This window comes from Felis catus, chromosome B2 (assembly GCF_018350175.1).
Source record: "Felis catus isolate Fca126 chromosome B2, F.catus_Fca126_mat1.0, whole genome shotgun sequence".
Classification (NCBI taxonomy): Eukaryota; Metazoa; Chordata; class Mammalia; order Carnivora; family Felidae; genus Felis; species Felis catus.
Window position 1 is genome coordinate 90,494,792 of NC_058372.1, and position 19,887 is coordinate 90,514,678.

Here is a 19,887-nt window from a genome sequence, read left to right on the forward strand (position 1 = left end):
TCAAGGATTTAGAGCACATGGGAAATTGATACTCCCTTGTTGGCTGTGAAGCTGGAGTGAGCCATATGCCAGAGAAGGTGAGTAGTCTTTAGGAGCTAAGAACAACAGACAGAAAAGAATCAGGAACCTCAGTTCTACAACCCCTACAAAGTGGATATGGCCAACAATCTGAATGACCTTGTAAGGGAATCCTTCCCCTTCAGCCTGGCCAACACAATAGTTTCACCCTTATAAAACCAGGAACAGAGATCCCAGTCAAGCCTACCCAAATCAGACTTTCAGAACTCTGAGATAACAAATTGATGTTTTAAATCACTAATTTTTGGTAATTTCTTGTATGACAACAGAAAGCTAATATAAAGTCATATCATAATCAAAATGCCTAAAACCAATAAAAAAGAAATCTTAAAAATCAACCAGAAAAAAAAAAAGCACATGACATAGAGGATTAAGAATGAGAGCATACTTCTTATCAGAAACAACATAAGAAGACAAATGCAGCTACATCTAGAAGGACTGACCAAAAAAAAAAAGAAACTGTCAACCTGGAATTCTAAATTTTACTTTACTTTAAATTAAATTAAACTTTATTTTATTTTATATATAGAGAGAGAGATGGTGTGTGAGCAGGGGAGGGGAGAGAGAGAGAGAGGAAGAGGGAGAGTGAGAGAGAGGGAGAGAGAGGGAGGAAGAGAGAGAGAGAGAGACAGACAGACAGACAGAAATAGAGGGAATCTTAAGCAGGCTCCACACTCAGTATGTAGTTGAAGTGGGGCTCAGTCCTGCAACCCTGGAATTATGATCTGAGCCGCATCAAGAGTCAGACAGATATTCAACTGACTGAGCCACCCAGGTGCCTCAAACTGGAATCTATATCAAATGAAATATCTTTCAAGAACAAGACAAAATGAAGATTTTTATTCAGACATACAAAGCTGAAAGAATTCATCAACAAACTTGCACTCTAAGAAATGAATACTAGATGGAAATCTGGATCTAGACAAAAGCATAAAAGGTACCTGATATGTGCACAAGTATAAAAAAAACTTTTTTTGTTATTGTTAGAAATCTTAATATCTTAAAAAGACTGTTAAAGCAAAAAGAATAACAATGTATTGTGGGGTTTATAAAGATGCATAAGTAGTCTACATTTACAAGTCTGTTTGTTCATTTGTTTGTTTTAATGCTAATACGTGCTCAAAAAACTAGCAAACAAATATATTAGCATCAGGATTCACATGGCTCTAGTCTCCAGGTGATGGTAGGCATGTATCAAGGGAAATTAGAATTTGACAAAATGAGTAGAAATTTAATTTGTGCTACATCATTTCTTTCCCCATGAAATTTAATGAAATATTCTTTGCTAAGATCGCTATCAGTGTAAAAAAGATTGTAAACTCACTTTTCAACTTTCAACTTTATATTTTGTTATTATTTCTTGATACCACCTCTTAAAAAGGCAAGGAGTGATTCAAGGCCATGCTTCTGATGAAACTGATGATATGCTTGACAGTGTAATAACCAGCCTTGTGAGCTGTTTCAGGAAAGGCTTTGGGAGCATGTCCAGGTTTTAGCAACATTTCATCCTTTTCAAAGTGGCCTCATGAAAAAGATCCACACTCTAAAGTGTTTTTCTGGGTGCTTATTTAGCTTTCTTGCCTTTATAATCTGATTGAATCAAACCATGTCTACAAACTCTGGCTTTAAGATCCCCAGCTCAGGTTCAGAAAACAAAATAAAACCAAAAGAAAAGTAATATATTTTTCTTAAAGTTTATTTCTTTCAAGGGAGCAAAAGTGGGTGAGGGGCAGACAGAGAGAGGGGGAGAGAGAGAATCCCAAGCAGCCTCTGCACTTGTGCAAACACCAATGTGGGGCTCGAACTCATGAATCTTGAGATCATGCCCTAACCGAAATTAAGAGGTGGACACTTAACTGACCGCGCCACCCAAATGCCCCAGCAATACTTTTTATATTTATTCTGTTTGACTTTTTTCAAAATGTCTGACTTGAATAACCACAGATGTCGATAATTATAATGACTGGTTTCTTTAACTGCTATCAATTAATTAGAAACCACTCTCGATGCCTTAATAGAATGACTATGAGTTTAGTTCTTCCTGATCTTGTATGATAGCATCCAATAATACTCTACATATGTTTGGAATGAAAGAATAGCTGAATAGCATAAATGAACACAGAAGTAAATTATTTAATAAATATAATTTCCAAAGTAACAATAAGTCTTTTCATTTTGTCCATACACTTACCTGCCAATGCTAGTTTTCATCACTACACTTTTCATTTTAAGCTAATATTTTAGCTAAAATGTATTAAATACACAACACTCTTCAACATGTTTTACATATATTAATTCTCACCATTAAACTATAAGGGAGGTTCTATTATCCCAATTCTACAAATGAAAACTGGATTTCAGAGAGGACAGTAACTCGCCCAAAGTCTCACAACTAGAAAGTGGGGGGTCCAAGTCAAACTAGGTCAGCCTGGAATCAGAGGCTCTGCTCTTAACTAACATGGTGTATTGCCTCCTAAACTTAACATATACAAGCCTTTCCTTTTCTTCTATTCCTCAGCTTGGTAAATGGCACTATCACTCACCCATGACGCCCCGGATATCATTCTAGATTCAAACAAAAACTTGGATGTCATTCTGGAGTCTTCTCTCTGCTTCATCCCCTCTCATTTAATCAGTCATCAGATCTTATATACTGGTACCTAAATTATTCTCCATTATCCCCTTTTTCATGTAGGATGCCACTTTCTTAACTCAGGAGCTCAGCATTTCTCTCTTCTGCAACAGTTCTACTTTCAACCTTCAACTTTGCGTTGCAAACAGGACACAATTATCTGATGTGACATTCAGTCAAGAAAGGATATAAAAGCATTTTATCTATAGTTCTGTAGGACTGTTAGGAATGGCATGCAATTATGATGTCAGTAAAAAGAGAAAGATACCATCTTCAAGAGTACTATTCCTGATATATATTGATTCTACCTTATATAAAAAAGATCCAAGCCAACAAAGGCATCCACTAAGCTAACATTCTGCTAACACCTATATTTTTTCCTGAGGTCTAAATTACTACTCATGCTAATGACATCTGGTGGGATCATTATGTAAAGCTACATGACATCAAACGATTTACTTATGTACTTATAATGACATTTGCATTTGAATGTATTATCTAATTACTATTACTGCTTATAAAAGGGCAAATTAAAGCCACAATGAGAAATCTCTACACTCTATCAGAATGGTTAAAGTATACATATAAATATAAATAAAACATAAAAATATAAATTAAAATGGCTAAAATAAAAATACTGATAAGACCAAATGCTTGTGAATACGTGGAGAAACTGAATCATACTGGATTGCTGGTGGGAATACAAAATGTTCCCCAGAAAACAGTGTGGTAGTTTTCCTTAAAAAAACTATGCAGCTACAATAATGACCCAACAATTGAACTCTCAGGCATTAGTCCAAAGAAATGAAAACTTTTGTTCACACAAAAACCTGTATACCAATGTCTAGAGCAGCTTTATCCATCTCATGGATGGAATTAGGTTTCATCTTATAATTTAAGTACATAAATTAAAGCTTTAACTCCCAGTGTTACAGTGTTTGGAGACAGAGCCTTTAGGAAAGTAACAAAGTTAAATAAGGTAATCTGAGTGAAGTCCTAATCCAATAAAGCTGGTGTCCTTTAAGAGGAAGAGACACAATACAGAGAAGAGCCCATGTAAAGCCACGGGAGCACAGTGAGAAAGTGCCTGTCTGCAAGCCAGGAAGAGAGTCTTCACTGGAAACTAAATCTATCAGCACCTTTTTCTGGGATTTCTAACCTCCAAAACTGTGAAAAAATAAATGTTCATTGCTTAAGCTACCCCGGCTGTGGTTATGGCAGCCTAAGGAGAATTACACACTTTGTAATAGCCAAAAACTCTAAACAACACTGATATTCTTCAATGGAAGAAAAGTTAAACTCTCATGTGTGGTAGGCAGAATAATGATCCCCACTGATGTCCAGATCCTAATCCATGGAACCCATAAATATATTACATTACACAGCAAACAAACATTAAGGTTGTAGATGAAATTAACCCATTTTAGGAAAACTCTTACTCTTATAACCTAAATTAAAATGAACAAAGTATTTATTTAGAAATAAATATGAAAGAAAAATAAGAAGCCTGATTCATTCATTATACAATGAATGCTAATTTTTTCACATGAAAAATGTTAATATTTAATACACAAATCAAAATAAACTTCAATGATGATAATGCTTATAATGACTGGTAAGGTTTAAAAAGAATTATGTACAAAATTAGGTCCTGCTGTATTTCAGAATCACCTACAGTGCTCCAAAAATCATCTTCAAAATACAGGTACCTGGACCCTTCTCAAGAGATTTTAATTTTATAGAAGCCAAGTCACTTGGATTTTGAAAAAGATCTACAGATAATTCTGATGCAGAGGATGAAACCCAGCAATATAAAATTATAATTTTAGTCTAATATGTAAACTTACTGTAGAAAACAACTTAAAACTGTAACAAAAAGGAATCAGTTTAAAAGTAATAAAGGTATAAAATGGAATACTGTATGGTGATTATAAATGATGCTGGAGATATGTTTGCTGACATGGAAAGATGTATGTAGATAAATATACAAATAGACACAAACAGTATGTGTGATATAATGCCATTTCATAAAACAAAATAAAATGCACACATATGTGTAGAATGTAGTTAATTCTGGTTGGCTGTCGTTATTTTTTATGCTGTTCTTTTTGCTTGACTCCATTATTTGGTATTTCTGAATGACTACATATAAATTACACACTCATACACATATATAAATATATATAAAGGAACTTCATTTTGGTGACAGAAAAGGTTAGCTTTAAATAATATGTATACTTTAAATAATTGGTATACCTTAAACTAAATTAAGAATTCTTTTTTGAATTTAGCACATGCTTATGTATATATTTGATTTCTCAGTGAGTTTAATACCCAGATGACAAGATCCCACAGTACACAAAAAATAGGCAACCTAGGATGCAGACAAGTGCCAAAAGTGCTGGATTATATACTTTAAGCCTCAATAACCAACATATTTGACTGAAACTGTTTGATAACTATTAATTGATATATATTTGATTGAAACTGTGTTCTTAACTCTAAGGTTGAAGAGATACTGATCAGAGGTTCTCACCCATTATCAATGCTGCCTACATGAAATACTCTATATGATCACACCCTCACTCTCTACATGAATACTCTTCAGGTATCTTACATCTTTGCCATTTTTCTTCAAATAAAGTACATATTTTAGGTATGCATGGATGCATTTGGTGCAGGTGAGTATTGAGGAGCTGATAAAAAAAAAAAAAAAACTATGGGGAGAACTGTCTCCTCTTATAAAAAGGGATAAGATGATATGCCCTCCTACACTCATGTTTGCTTTGATTGTAAACTTAGGAAGTTTGCTTCGGGGCACCTGAGTGGCTCAGTCGGTTGAGCTTCCAACTATGGCTCAGGTCATGATCTCACGGTTTGTGGGTTCGAGCTCTGCCTCAGACTCTGGGCTGATAGCTTGGAGCCTGGAGCCTGCTTCAGATTCTGTCTCCCTCTCCCTGCCCCTTCCCCGCTCATGCATTCTCAAAAGTAAATAAACATTTAAAAAAAAGTAAAGAAAAAGAAGAAGTTAGCTTCAATATACTAATTCTCTTCCTATAGCCTCCTGTGCACTCTAAAACTTCATGAATTTGGACTTTCCCTATGATGCTGATCACCAAAAACTTCAATTTTACCTTCAATGTAATTTTCCCTTCAGTGTAAACTTTAATTACACTCCACAGATTTGCTAAGTAAATTATATGCAAAACTAAATTCTGACAAATATGTACCCTAATTAAGATGTTTTCAAATACATTTTAAAAGACTATCTGAACAATTTTCACTTCGATTTACATACAATTCAATAAATCTGATCCCAAGAACACCTGATTACAAAGTTAGTCATTAATCTGCATTACAATTTATCTAACAATGCCCTATTACTAGAAATCATTCAAATAACTTTAAATACTAAGTCAGACTAGCACTCTCAATATATTGATGTTCTCTAAAACCACTAGGACACAACACTCGATATAATTTATATTTCTGTATGTTCCTTCTAAGGGCCATACAAGTTTACTACAGCACTGTTTTAACTACAATGAGTATACTGAGTTTCCAATGTATCTTGGATTGGCACTACTTGATAAGTTTACTTAAGGGAATGATTATTTCTCTACATAGCTTTATAATGAAAATTTCTCAAACCCTCACAATTTAAGCAGAAGTAAAAATTATAAATAATTCCTTCCTAAAACTATATTATTAAAACTCTAAAAAAAAAAAAAACTCTAAAAATTCAGGAAAATAATAAATCACAAGTTGAACAATTTAAGCAAATCTAAAAGTAAATTAAGAAATATTTATTTTGAGATAAAGCAAATATGGAAAATTTTGACAAATGGTAAGTGAAGACAAAAGATATATGGATAATACTATTTATGCGACTTTTCCATATGTTTGAAATTACTCAAAATTTAAAAGCTGAGAAAAAAGTAAATAGTTTAGAATTTGATCCCCTCCCCAAATAGCATTCTATTATTTTATAGACTGACCATTTGATATATCAATACATGAATCCTTTAAAACAGTCTAAGCCTGCCTACATGGGTTAAACCAAATATTAGCTGAAATAGCCAAAATAAACATGAAATTACAGAAATATATGCACAAAAATGTTTAATGTGTGAAGGAATGACTTTTTAAGGTTTAAACTCCCCTATTGTAAATTTTTAGTAACTAACTGCATATAGCTCTCTATTAGCCAACTACTAACTTTTAAAAATAATTTTTTAAATAAAAATCTATTCAGAAAACATACCAAGCACCAAAAATAACAACTTTATAAAATGATCATCTTACCTCATCTAAGTCTTGGATATAAACTGGTTTTTCCTCAAAGCCAACTGGCATTGGTTCACTATAGGGAATCTTTACTTCTTCATACATCTTGTTATTCTCTCTTTGAATTCCTTCTGGTAAAATCATCTATAAACATCAAAAATTAAAATTAAATAATAATACAAACAATTGCTCTGGTAGAGATTATTTAATTAGAGAGAAAGAGAAAGAAAGAGAAAGAGAGAAAGAGAACACTAATGTCTTTAGACATAGCAGTGGTAAATAAATTTAGCTAGTTTAAAGAAAAACAAGGGTGCCTGCGTAGCTCAGTGGGTTAAGAGTCAGACTTTGGCCCAGGTCATGATCCTGCTGCGCTCTGTGCTGACAGTTCGGAGCCTGGAGCTGCTTCAGATTCTGTGTCTCCCTCTCTTTCTGCCCCTCCCCTGCTTGCACTCTGTCTCTCTGTCTCCCCCAAAAATATTTTTTTAAAGAAAAACAAGCTTAAGCAAAACAAAAACAAACCAAAAAACCACACACACACACACACACAAATTATTCATATACTGGATCTCTCATATAACACACAGACCATATTATGTTAATGAGTTTTAAGTATATATTGATTAGATGGTATCCTGAAGACAAATATACTTGTGTTGCTAGGAAAACTGTGCCATATACATAGTGTAAAGAACATTAAAAAAGTGATGTAACCACTAAAACTCAAAAATACAAGTTCCATAAATAACAAAAGGGAAGAGAACAAATACATTTTGAGTACCTAATATGTGTCAAGAAGTTTCCATACACTGCATTATCTCATTTTCCCCAATATTTTGAAATTAAAGTTAGCATAGTATATCAACTAGTATAAGAGCCAGAAAAGACACAGGAAAAATCTATGTGTTATTTCCTCAGAATAGACCTATTATCCCAAAGTGGTCATATACCAGTGACATACCTTTGCACCAGCAATGAATGCTGATGTTCTCATGGCTTCAGCCTGGGAATCATAAACATGGGGATAACGTATTTTTTCAACGTCCATGTCTCTCTGCCTACTCAGAATTGGAACACTTCTAGCATTCATAAGTGCCTGCTCTCTGTAAATATAAAAACAGTAGGATAAATACAAAATTTTTATCTAGCAAAAGGAAGCCAGTACAAAGTCACTATAAGAACAATTTCAGGTAGCTTTCCATTATGAAGTGGAAGAAATTAAATTACACAAAGAAAGATATTAGTAATCCTGACATTTTCAATGTAACTACATAGGAGTTAACACATTTTGTAGGTACTATTTTTAGATGACATCATTTGATAAGTTTAACTTAGTGTTTTTTATTTATAATTTTGTTTGTCACAATCCAAAGATGTTTAACAAGGTATAATTCCTTTATAAAAATAGTATTCAAAATTTAAAGAACAAATATCATAATGCTCTTGTTTCTTTTTCTTCCTTTCTACTTCTAAATAACACAAGGAAAAGTATTCTTATTAAGCTAGAAAAAAACCCAAAAGTCTCAAAATAAATCTGTGTAAGCTTTACAAATTTTAACCTAGTGGTTTGCGCACAGCACCCAAAATAGCTTACTTCTATAATCTAAAATTCTCACCTACATAGATGTAACCAAGAATATTCTAATTAAGAAGATCATTGCATTCTTATCCCAGAAAATTAGGTTTTCATACAACAAAAGTCTGTTCTTATAAGAAAACCTTACTAGAAGTACGAGTTATCTAAATTGTTAAGACTAACCAAAAAATAATGCATAAAGGTAGCAATTACAACAGAAGCATCTTTCAGCTTCTGGTTTTTATTACCTTTGTATCCGCAATTCCTTAGGATCAAAGCACATAACTCCTTCTGCAATTTCTCCATCTTCTCCAGCCTTTTTTTCTCGTCTGGCAATTCTTTTTTCTTCACGACGATACTGTTTCATTAATTGCTTTTCTTGTTCAGACTGAATGGTAACTTGACAACCATAGTTAGGTTTAGCATTTTCTCCTAAAATTTTTTTGCAATTGTCTACAAAGCAAATTTAAGAAATATCATGTTCTATGAGTTTAAGCTTTAGGAAAACCATTTTTCCCCTTCACCAAAATATAAAATAGCACAATGCTCTAATAATTCAGTTTTTTTAAAACTGTCATATTCAATTGTATGTTTTATGGAGAGTTGTTTTTTTTTTAATGTGATATCTAAGTGATATTAGACAGTGGTTAAGAAAAGTCAGTAGATATTTTCTTCATACACACTACATAGTTTAGTGTCATAAATTCTTACACATAACATCAGGAACTTCAAAATTCAGTTTTATAATTTTGAAATTATTTGTTTACATAATTTCAATAAATATAATAATTATCAATGCTAATTAGCACTTACTGTTAACATAATAATGAAATAAATATATTCTTTACATATTAGATATAACTTTTCCCTGTGTAACAGCCTTACTGTGTTAAATTGAATATATGTTTTTACTCACTTATACATGAAATACAATTTATTAACATTAGCTCAGGATATATTTAGAAGATGACCAGGCAAATAAAGACTGTGATCCACCTTTCCATGGAAATACAGTTAAAAACAAAACAAAACAAGGGAAGATGGCTAGAGCCACTAACAATCAGGTCAATGAAAGTTCAATGTTTCATCTACAAGGTCCAACTTAAACCTGTGGTTTGGTCAACTCAATATTCAGGAAATTTTTTTCTTCCAACAGGATTAACCTTCTATGTTTAATTAAATCTTTTGAAGTAGTAGTATCCTGGCTCACTGTGGCCCTAAAGGAAATCACAGGAATGTTGCTGAAAGCAATCCAAATCAATACACATTTACTGTATTGGGGACCTACTAGTTTCAGGCACTGCTGCTAGGCTAGGAAGCAATAAAGAACTAAACTTGGTCCATACTCTGAAGGAGCACAGTACAAAGTTATTTTATTAAACTCCAAGATCCCACACCGAACAAGGAAGGAATTAAGAAAGCATCAAGATAGCGAAATAGCCTTCTAATTCATTTAAGTCAAATCTTCACAGTTCTCAGTCATTTGTCACTACCTCAGTACGTAATTTTGAATAAATCATTTTAACTCTCAATCACATGAAGTAACCCCTCTGTATAATGGTTTTAGAAATCTCAAGAAGGAAACTGAGAAATAAAGACTTATCACATGAAAACTATGAAATGAGATATGATCTCCTTTATATTAGTACAGTTCTGAAATAAAGTTTTTTTCTAGGTCATATATATTTTACTTTTTGATAAAGTCTTATACATCTATTATAATGATTAAGTTTGTAGCCAATTAACTTTCAGTGGTAGAGAACAGACAGGTTTGACAAAGGGAGGTGGGTGGAGATGGGCTAGATGAGTGATGGGTACAAAGGAGGGAACTTGTGATAAGCACTGGGTGCTGTATTAAGTAGAATGTGAATAATACCATGTGAATAACACTATGTATTTATTATATAAATGAATGTTAAGGATTCTGTGTGTGAAACTAAATACCCTGGATGACACTCTAAGTGCTATGCTAATGTAATTAACATTTTAAACAAATGTAATAAGAAGAAAACAGGTCTGCTTCATAAATAGCTTTTTTAAGCCTCAAAGAGAATATACTGGAATCCTGTAACACTGAACATAATAGGTAATTTTCAAAGTAAGTCATACAGCAGCAAAAATTTAAATGTATAGTTTTCCTTGGTAGGTTCAGTTAACTTTAGAGCCTGAAAAGTAGAAATGAAATGAATAAGTTTACCAGTAATTCTATAAAATTTTACTGAAGAAGAATGTGGAAGCTTGTATCCTTTTAGAATGTAATCATGACCAAAAAGATCTTGTGTAACTACTCAAAACAATGTCTTTGATAGCATAAGCTAACTTAATTTTTATTTTATGACACACCCTGGAGTAAACATTCTTCACATCAGCCCTAAAAATAGAATTTAATTTACAACTATCCTCACCTTAGCAGTCAATCCACTTTACCCACCCACTTCTCACCTACATTTCCTGGTTATAATAAAAACAGAAGAGATAAAATGGGTGATGCGCATCTGGATTAAAAAGTTTTAAAAAAATCATTATGAAAACTAGAAAATGATAAATAGTAAGAAGCAACTTCTAAGACCACGATTTTGGAGGAATAAAGAAAAGGATGGGATGTGATGGTCATATTAAAGTAGCTTAATAAAGGGGCGCCTGGGTGGCACAGTCGGTTAAGCGTCCGACTTCAGGCAGGTCACGATCTCGCGGTCCGTGAGTTCGAGCCCCGCGTCAGGCTCTGGGCTGATGGCTCGGAGCCTGGAGCCTGTTTCCGATTCTGTGTCTCCCTCTCTCTCTGCCCCTCCCCCGTTCATGCTCTGTCTCTCTGTCCCAAAAATAAATAAACGTTGAGAGAAAAAAATAAAAATAAAAAAAAAATAAAGTAGCTTAATAAAGAATGCAAATATAATTTGGTAGTTTTTAAAGAATTTTGAAGGATCCTCAACACAAAATTAGATCAGAAGATACAAATGGATGAGAACACTGATAAAGTAATAAGAGTCTGAAGAATCTTTTCTTCAAGAATATTTCCTTTCCATACCACCTCCCTCCCCGCAAATAAAGGAAAATATCTGTTTAAGCCATGTACACAAAAAACTCTACTGAAAAAAAAATCTGAAACATGCTGGTTGTCAGCTTCTTTACAATAGTCCTTAGACAAAGTTAAAGCCTACTAATACCCCACTTTTCTATAGTAAAATTACTACTCTTAGATAGTGGCAATAATAATGATCTAGCTTAGAATAAAAGAGTAAAAGCAGTATGAGAAAAGTAGATAATATTTCTGGGCAGATTGATGGTTCAAATATTTTTTTTAATAATTCAAATCTAATATCTGTTTTTGGGTTCAAAACTATGTTGCTTCTAAAAAGTTATCCAAAGACAATAAAATTTGTGTATAAATGTTATACAAAAATGAACATAATTAAACTGCAAGACAACACTAACTCATCACCTATAGTTCCAAAAAAAAAAACAAAAAAAAAACCACAGGTGAAGCTGGAATCATTTTGAACTTTCTGTTAAGTAAATTAGCACTATTAACAGGTGAGATCAATATGTATCCCTATATCAACACTTAGGAGACTGACAAAATAAACAATAAATTGTCAGAATTTACACTGCAAGACTAGATATTTACATTCATTCCTTTCTTTCTGGCGGACACCCATTTTAAATGCTCTTAAACTCTGGTGGTTTCCAACAATGTGTGATAAATATCTTTAGCAGGTGGGAGAGCCTTCTTAGAGCAAGGCAGTTTGTAAGTGATAAACATAGTTAAAGCACAACGAAACTTGCATAAAGACAAAGTGGCTAAACTCAATTCTTCTAAGTTTCTAAAAATCTCAAGAAAACTCCAGGAAACTACCAGTAATCAAAGTATAGGATAAGAAAGCCCCAAGAAATTTTGTATTTAAATCAAGGTTCTTTTCGTAACTTCATTTTAGTGCCATACTCATATATGTGAGGAAAAGATAACATAACTTACATTAAAAAATGATAAATGCCAATTCATTTGAAGAAGGGAGGGATGTCTAATTTTTTATGCCCAGGCACTTTTTAAAATTTCAAACTATATATAAGGCTGGCAAAGAACATTTGGGTAAAAGTAAGAAATTCAGGTTTCCTGCTTATGACTTAAAATCTGAGTTCAGCATCAGTTGTATCATAGTAAGCAAAGCATTTTTTTAAAATTATTTTGGCTTCCTCAACTACTCTAATTCTACTGGGGCTTTTAAATACATGTGATACATGACAATATAAATGTTCAATTTGCTGAGCATGATAACTGTATTACAGTTTAGTAGGAGACTGCTATTGTTCTTAAATGTACGATGAAGATTTTACAGGTGAAATATTATGATGTCTGCAACTTCCAGACCACTGTTCATCAAAAATGTTAAATGTAGGTGTTTGTTTATGTATATGTGAGTGAGTGCATGTGTAAAGAGGATAATAAGAGAAAGAAAGCAAAATGTTAACTGTCGAATCTACACAAAGGTATGCAAGTGTTCACTGTACTATCCTTGTACTATCTAGGTTTGAAAGTTTTCAAAATAAAAAAGTTGGGAAGAAATAACACTACTGGCCCACAGTTAATATCAAATGCAGTTGCTTGAAAAAAAAAAAAAAAAACGTATCTATTCAAACCTTCAGCAAAAAATAAAAAATAAAAAATAAAAAAATTTAAAAAAATGCCATACCTAAACAGAATAGAATCTCTACCATAACAGCCTATTTAGGGCATTGTGGTATTTGTTTCATAATCTGCCATATCTAAAATATACTTTAAAAAGTGGTATCGCTAAATTATATAATAGACCAAAGGATATTAATGTATAATTATATTAAAAAGATTTGCCAACCAATGAAATCTTCCTTTAAATTGGAATTACCACTGAACACTTTCTTACCTTGAAGAGCCTGCAACTTATGATCATTTGAAGAATTAAGAAATCTATCCACAATTGTAATTCTGTTCTGGAGGAGTTTCTCAATAAGTTCAAGTCCATCAGGTCCCAGCAGTTCAAATAGCTTAAAAGAAGAATCAAAAACAACTGTTAACTCAAATCACCTTTTTCAAGTTATTAATACCTTATTCAACAGAGGTATGAAGCCAAACTACTAGAGCAAGAAGTACCCAAACAATACCTTGGAAAAAAATAGTAACTTAGGAAAGAAAAGCAACTCTTCATATTGTTACATATCTTTCAGGTTTACGAAGTCAATATGCAATTACTAAAGCACATGATTCAATCTGTAAAAGTAATCATGATTATGATATATATGGTATATAAATAATTATAACATATATACAACAAATCACATAATTATAAATCCTTACACTTGCCTTTCCTAGGTATAACCAAATGAAATTCCAAAATTAATTTGCTTTTTAATATTGTTCTGGTTTTGGCAAATAGAGTCCAGAGTATGAATTTTCTTCCAACTTACTACACATAACAGCTATCACTTTAGAGTTAAAGAACCATTAAAATGTTTTAATGATTCATGACACACATTTTTAATGCTTAATAATTAATTGTATTATTTTATTAAATTTATTTTATTAATGTTTAATTAATACTTTTTAAAATTTTATTTAATTTTGAGACAGAGAGAGACAGAGCACAAGTTGGGGAGAGGCAGAGAGAGAGAGGGAGACACAGAATCTGAAGCAGGTTCCAGGCTCTGAGCTGTCAGCACAGAGCCCAACACAGGGCTCGAACTCATGAACAGTGAGATCATGACCTGCGCCAAAGTTGGACACTCAACCGACTGAGCCACCCAGGCACCCCTTAATTAATAATTTTTAATGCTTAATAAATCTGAAATCTAAAACACAGTTCCACAAAGTACTTTATGTAACTTTTCATAAAAAATTTCCATGTGTATCTTATGCAGAGCAGTTGCCAAAGATTAAGTTTATTCAAGTCAGAGAGCCAGTTTTAGGATTAAGAAAAGACTTTCAATCACATAATTATACAAAGTAACTGCTCCAGAAAGCCTTTCAATTTCTTCCAGTATGGTTCCAGGATGTTTTTTCCTCCTGTCCAGAAATGTTATATCTAATTTTACATGTGAAGATTTTATATCAGCCAAATTCTAACTATTCTCAGAGATTCATTCCACACAAAATCATAATTAAAGTAGGAACTTATGTTAAGTATATATGAAATGCTAACTATTTAATAAATATTTTCTTTTTGCTGTTCATTTAACTGACATTATCTAAATATAAGGACAAGGCCCTAGTCCTAGAACCTCTACTTTTGGCCTAAACATCATGGAGTATACCGGGGCCCAATCACTCTCACCCTGGCTCATAAGGCACTAATTCCACACCAGGAGAGGCAAGCCAAGAAGGACTTAGGCTACTGCCTACCCCTTCCATCAGCACTCAGCTCCTAGAGCAAGGGTGTCAGTCAGAGATAAACTGTCCCTTGTCCCCACTCCTAGCTCCAGAGTTTCCCTCAAAGATTTTGTCTGGGGGAAGAACTAGGTTATAAAACAGAAAGGTCCCAATCTCTTCCAAAGGTATGGGCCTCATGTGCAACTTGGCAGAAAGTCGAAGCCTTAGGGTCCTCTCAAAAACAGCACAGATTGTGGTTAACTACAAGTAGAAGAGTCACAAATTGAACAACCAGGTTACAAAAGAGAACTAAGGAAGGACAAGGGGGGGAAGAGCCGATTCCTTCAAAGTGGCCACAAGTTTATTAGTTTGTGGAACAATTTATGCCCCACGACATTTCTGTGACCAGAGCAATTATCTGGTAATTAGTAAAGTTTAATAGCTGGCTAGGTCACGGAAAGAAAAGCAGAGGGTCCTGCCAAAACTACTTTCATCTAGGATGACTGTGGATATACCCAAAAGTGTGCCTCCTTGAGGAACAATACCAGAAGCTAAAACACTGTGGGGTAAGGATTAGAGGAATTGTCTGCACTAAAACATCCAGCTAGTCACCAAACCAATAAACAAGCAAATAACAATCATAAACCCTGGCAGTGGTAGATTAGATGAAATAAACAAATTCCTAGAAAGACAAACTAGCAAATAGCAGACAATCTGAATAGATCTATAACAAGTCAAACACTGAATTAAAACAACCCACAAAGAAGTCTAAATGACTTCACTGGTGAGTCCATTCAAAAGAATTAATGCCAATTCTTCACAAATTCTTCCAAAAAACAGAACATCTCTCAGGTCTTACTCTAACTCCAAAACCAGACAAATATATTACAAGAAAACTACAGACCAATATCTCTTAGAAGTTGAGACACAAAACCTAAATAAAATACTAGTAAACCATATCCAGCAATATAGAAAAGGAATTACACACCATGACAAAGTGATATTTACATCAGGAACATAAGACCAGTTCAACATAAGAAAATCAGTTGATGCATTACATTATATCAACACAATAAAAAACAAAAGTCACATGATCAGCTCAACAGATGCAGAAAAAGCATTTGAAAAATCCAATAGCCTTTCATGATAAAAACACTTAACAAAGTAGGAATATAGGTACTTTTACCACCTGATGAAGGGCATCTACGAAAAACCCATAGTGAACATCATACCTAATGGTGAAAACACTGGATACTTACCACTAAGAATAGAAACAAGACAACAAAGTTTGCACTTGTGACTTCTATTGAACACTGTGCTGGAGGTTCAAACCAGAGCAATTGGGCAAGAAAAAGAAATATAAGGTATTCAGATTAAAAGGAAAAAGTAAAACTTTCTATTCATAGATTGTCTATGTAGAAAATACTAAACGATCCGCTAAAATACTATTCAAAGTAATAAACAAGTTTTCAAAAATCATAATAAAACCATTCAGTGAAGAAAGATGAGACTTTTCAATGAATGATGCTGAGACAACTGGGTAGTCACATGCAACTGAATGAAGTCAGACCCTTATACGATATACAAAAATTAACTGAAAGTGGATCAGTATTCTAAATGCAAGAGCTAAACATAAAATTCTTAGAGGAAAACAGAATAAGATCTTTATGGACTCAGATTTGGTAAAGGATTCTTAAATATGACACCAAAAGCATGAGCAACAAAAGAAAACACAGATAATTTGGATTTTAGCAAAACAAAATTTGTCCCCTTCAAGGAAAAATGCAGAATAGGAGAAAATATTGGTAAATCATATATCTGGTAAGTAACCTGTACCCAGAGTATATAAAGAACTCCTACTACCAACAAAAATACAACCAATTAAAAACTGAGCAGAAGGTCTGAATTTATCCTAGGAAAATACAAAAAGGACCAATAAGCAGATGAAAAGATATTCAAAATCATTATGCATCAGGGAAATGCAAACTAAAACCACAAGAACCATTAAAAAAAAAACTGGAAAAGAACAAGTGTTGGCAAGGATGTGGAGAAAACTGGAAACCCATACATTGTGGGAATACAAAATTGTACAGCCACTATGGAAAACATTTTTCCGATTCCTCACTAAGTTAAATACAGAATTACAACATGACCAATTGATTCCATTCCTAGGTATATACCCCCAAAGAACTGAAAACATGTGTCCAAACAAAAACTTTTATACATACATGGCTATTCTCATAGCCAAAAGGTAGAACAACCCAAATGTCCACCGACCAAAGCATGGATATACAAAATGTGGTATATCCATACAACAGATATTACTAAGCCATAAAAAGGAACGAATTAGTGTACAACATGGATAAATCTTAAAAACATTTTGCTAAGTGAAAGAAGCCAGTCACAAAAGACCACATACACATGACTCCATTTACATGAAATGTCCAGAAGAGAGAAATCTCTAGAGACAGAAAGTAGATTAGTGGTTCTTTAGAGACTGAGAAGAAGGTGGGAGGGAGTAGGAGAGAAGCTAAAGGCTTAGGATTTCTTTTTGAGATAAGGAAAATGCTCTAACATGACTGTGGTGATGGCTGAACATATCAATGAATATACTAAAAACCACTGATTTATATACTTTAAATGGATGAATTGCATGGTATGTGAATTATATATCAATGAAGATATTTCATTGAAGTATAAACCAAAATGGCTTAAACTAAATACTAAAAGTAACCAGAAAAAATTGCTTATGGTTGAAAGATAAACACTGAATGCAATTTTCTTATTAAAATATTAAGTGAATGTTCTCAATTGCTGTTAGTTCAATTTAAGCCCCATGCTTAATGTTAAGAGTGATATTTTAAAACCAACAAATTCAAATTAAAAGATACTTCCATACTCCAAACAAACTATTGTAAGAAATGCTCTCTACATACAGCATGAAATGTCTTTCATAGTCTATCAACTCTCAAAGAATGTGTTAATTATTTTTTTAATGTTTTACTTATTTATTATTTTTTTTTTTTTTAGAGAGAGCAAAAACCAGGGAGGGCCAGAGAGAGAGGGAGGCAAAGAATCCCAAGCAGCCTCCACGCTGTCAGCGCAGAGCCCCATGCAGGGCTTGAACTCATGACCTGTGAGACCATGTCCTGAGCTAAAATCAAAAGTTGAACACTTAACCGACTGAGCCTCCTAGGCACTCCAAGAATGTTAATTCTTAAATTGAGACCATTTCTTCCATAAGAAGATAAATTATCATGGCAGAGTTATCCTTACACATATTCTAAGCTACTTCAAGTTTACTTAATCTGAAATACAATATTCACACATGATAAATTAGAGATTCACAACTTTTTAGTTCACCATAATTTTAGGAAAACATCGGTATATTTGGAAGACAACTTCTAATGTAACATCTCAGGGGGAGGATCACCACAGCACAGAGCTGTTTCTTTTCTTTTCTTTTCTTTTCTTTTCTCTTTTCTTTTCTTTTCTTTTCTTTTTTCTTTTCTTTTCTTTTCTTTTCTTTTCTTTTCTTTTCTTTTCTTTTCTTTTCTTTTTTCTTTTCTTTTCTCTCTTTCAAGCCCATTATTTCTTAAAAATAACATACCTAAGACCTAGCAAAAGAGCTGTTTTTGCTCTGAATAGTAGGACTTCCATGACTTCCAAGATGAAGAATCCCCAGTAGAATTCTGAGATCAGCTGTTACCAAATTTAAAGTAATCCCCAAATTATGCTTTCCCTAACATTTGCCATTTTCATCCACAGTGAGAGCAGGTGCAGTTCTCATTCAAGATTTGCACTACAAACTAATTTGGCACTGAGCATGACTATTTGTAAAGGTACAGCTGTCTGGATCACTGCTCTATGCACTGACACAAGTTCCAGAAGCTATCAAATTACAAAACAAAGAGGGAGGGAAAAGTTAGCCATGAGTACAGAAACAGACATCAACTACAAAGTTTAGAAAGAAACGAAAGAAAAGTAAAAACAAAAAAAAAGAAAGAAAGGAAAGAAAAGAAAGAAAGTTTCACTACCCTGGCTATAAATTAAAGATATGAAATTTAAAGGAGACCACAAGAGTAATAGAGGTTGTTAAAGCCCTGATAGAGGTTGTTAAAGCCATTATTGGGGTGCCTGGGTGGCTCAGTTGGTTAAGTGTCCAACTCTTGATTTCGGCTCAGGTTGTGATCTCACGGTTCATGAGATGGAGCTCAGCATTGGGTTCTGTGCTGACAGCATAGAGCTTGCTTCAGATTCTCTCTCTCCCTCTCTCTCTGCCCCTCCCCTGCTCTCACACACATACACACTCTTTCTCTCTCTCTCTCGAAATAAACATTTTTAAAACACATTATAATCAATATATTATTATTATAAGGTATTTTAATAAAGTCTCTCTTAGAATTCTCCTTGTTTTATAAATCCATTTTCATTAAATTAAATTATTAAATTGAAGTAGTTCTTTATCAAAATCAAATAGAATGGAAAAAGTTAAAAAATCAACCAAGAGTCTACATTCCTAAGTGTCAAAAAAAATTATTTCAGAGTATGTACACACTAACTTTAAAATGGTATTACTTCCTTGTTTCTTGTAATACTTTTAACAGATAAATATAGCTTGTTAATCTCTCAGAAAAAGTAATTCCCACTTTATCCCATATTCTGAATATCATTTTTGTTCCAAAAGGAACAATGGTACAATGGATGTTATATTCTCAACAAAGTATCAAGTGAATCACAAAATGGTACATTATAAAAGCAAAAGATAATGATAAACGTTTGAATAATATACCATGGAAAATTATACTATAAACCCTATGAAAATTGAGAGAGAATGAGCTTAAATTAGAACTATAAATTTGTTCTCAAACTGCGATATGCAAAGATTTGCTGAGTGTCTGTGAAACCACAGAATAAATATGATAAACATCCTTGGACTATCAGTTTACTTAAAGATTTAGAGAAAAAAATATTATTTTC

At 33.2% G+C, this 19,887-nt stretch overlaps 1 protein-coding gene across 4 annotated transcripts in view; it reads right to left on the reverse strand.

Annotated features, from left to right (window-relative positions):
• Nucleotides 1-19,887, reverse strand: part of ASCC3 (activating signal cointegrator 1 complex subunit 3) — a 361,492-nt gene that overhangs the window by 283,509 nt on the left and 58,096 nt on the right. For all 4 annotated transcript variants that reach the window (XM_019831019.3, XM_011282448.4, XM_019831018.3 and 1 more), the window contains exons 5-8: nt 13,469-13,589; nt 8,819-9,023; nt 7,956-8,097; nt 7,016-7,141 (exon numbers count right to left, since the gene is read on the reverse strand). In XM_019831019.3, coding sequence (XP_019686578.2) covers nt 7,016-7,141; nt 7,956-8,097; nt 8,819-9,023; nt 13,469-13,589 — 594 coding nt within the window. The remainder of the gene's footprint in view (nt 1-7,015; nt 7,142-7,955; nt 8,098-8,818; nt 9,024-13,468; nt 13,590-19,887) is intronic.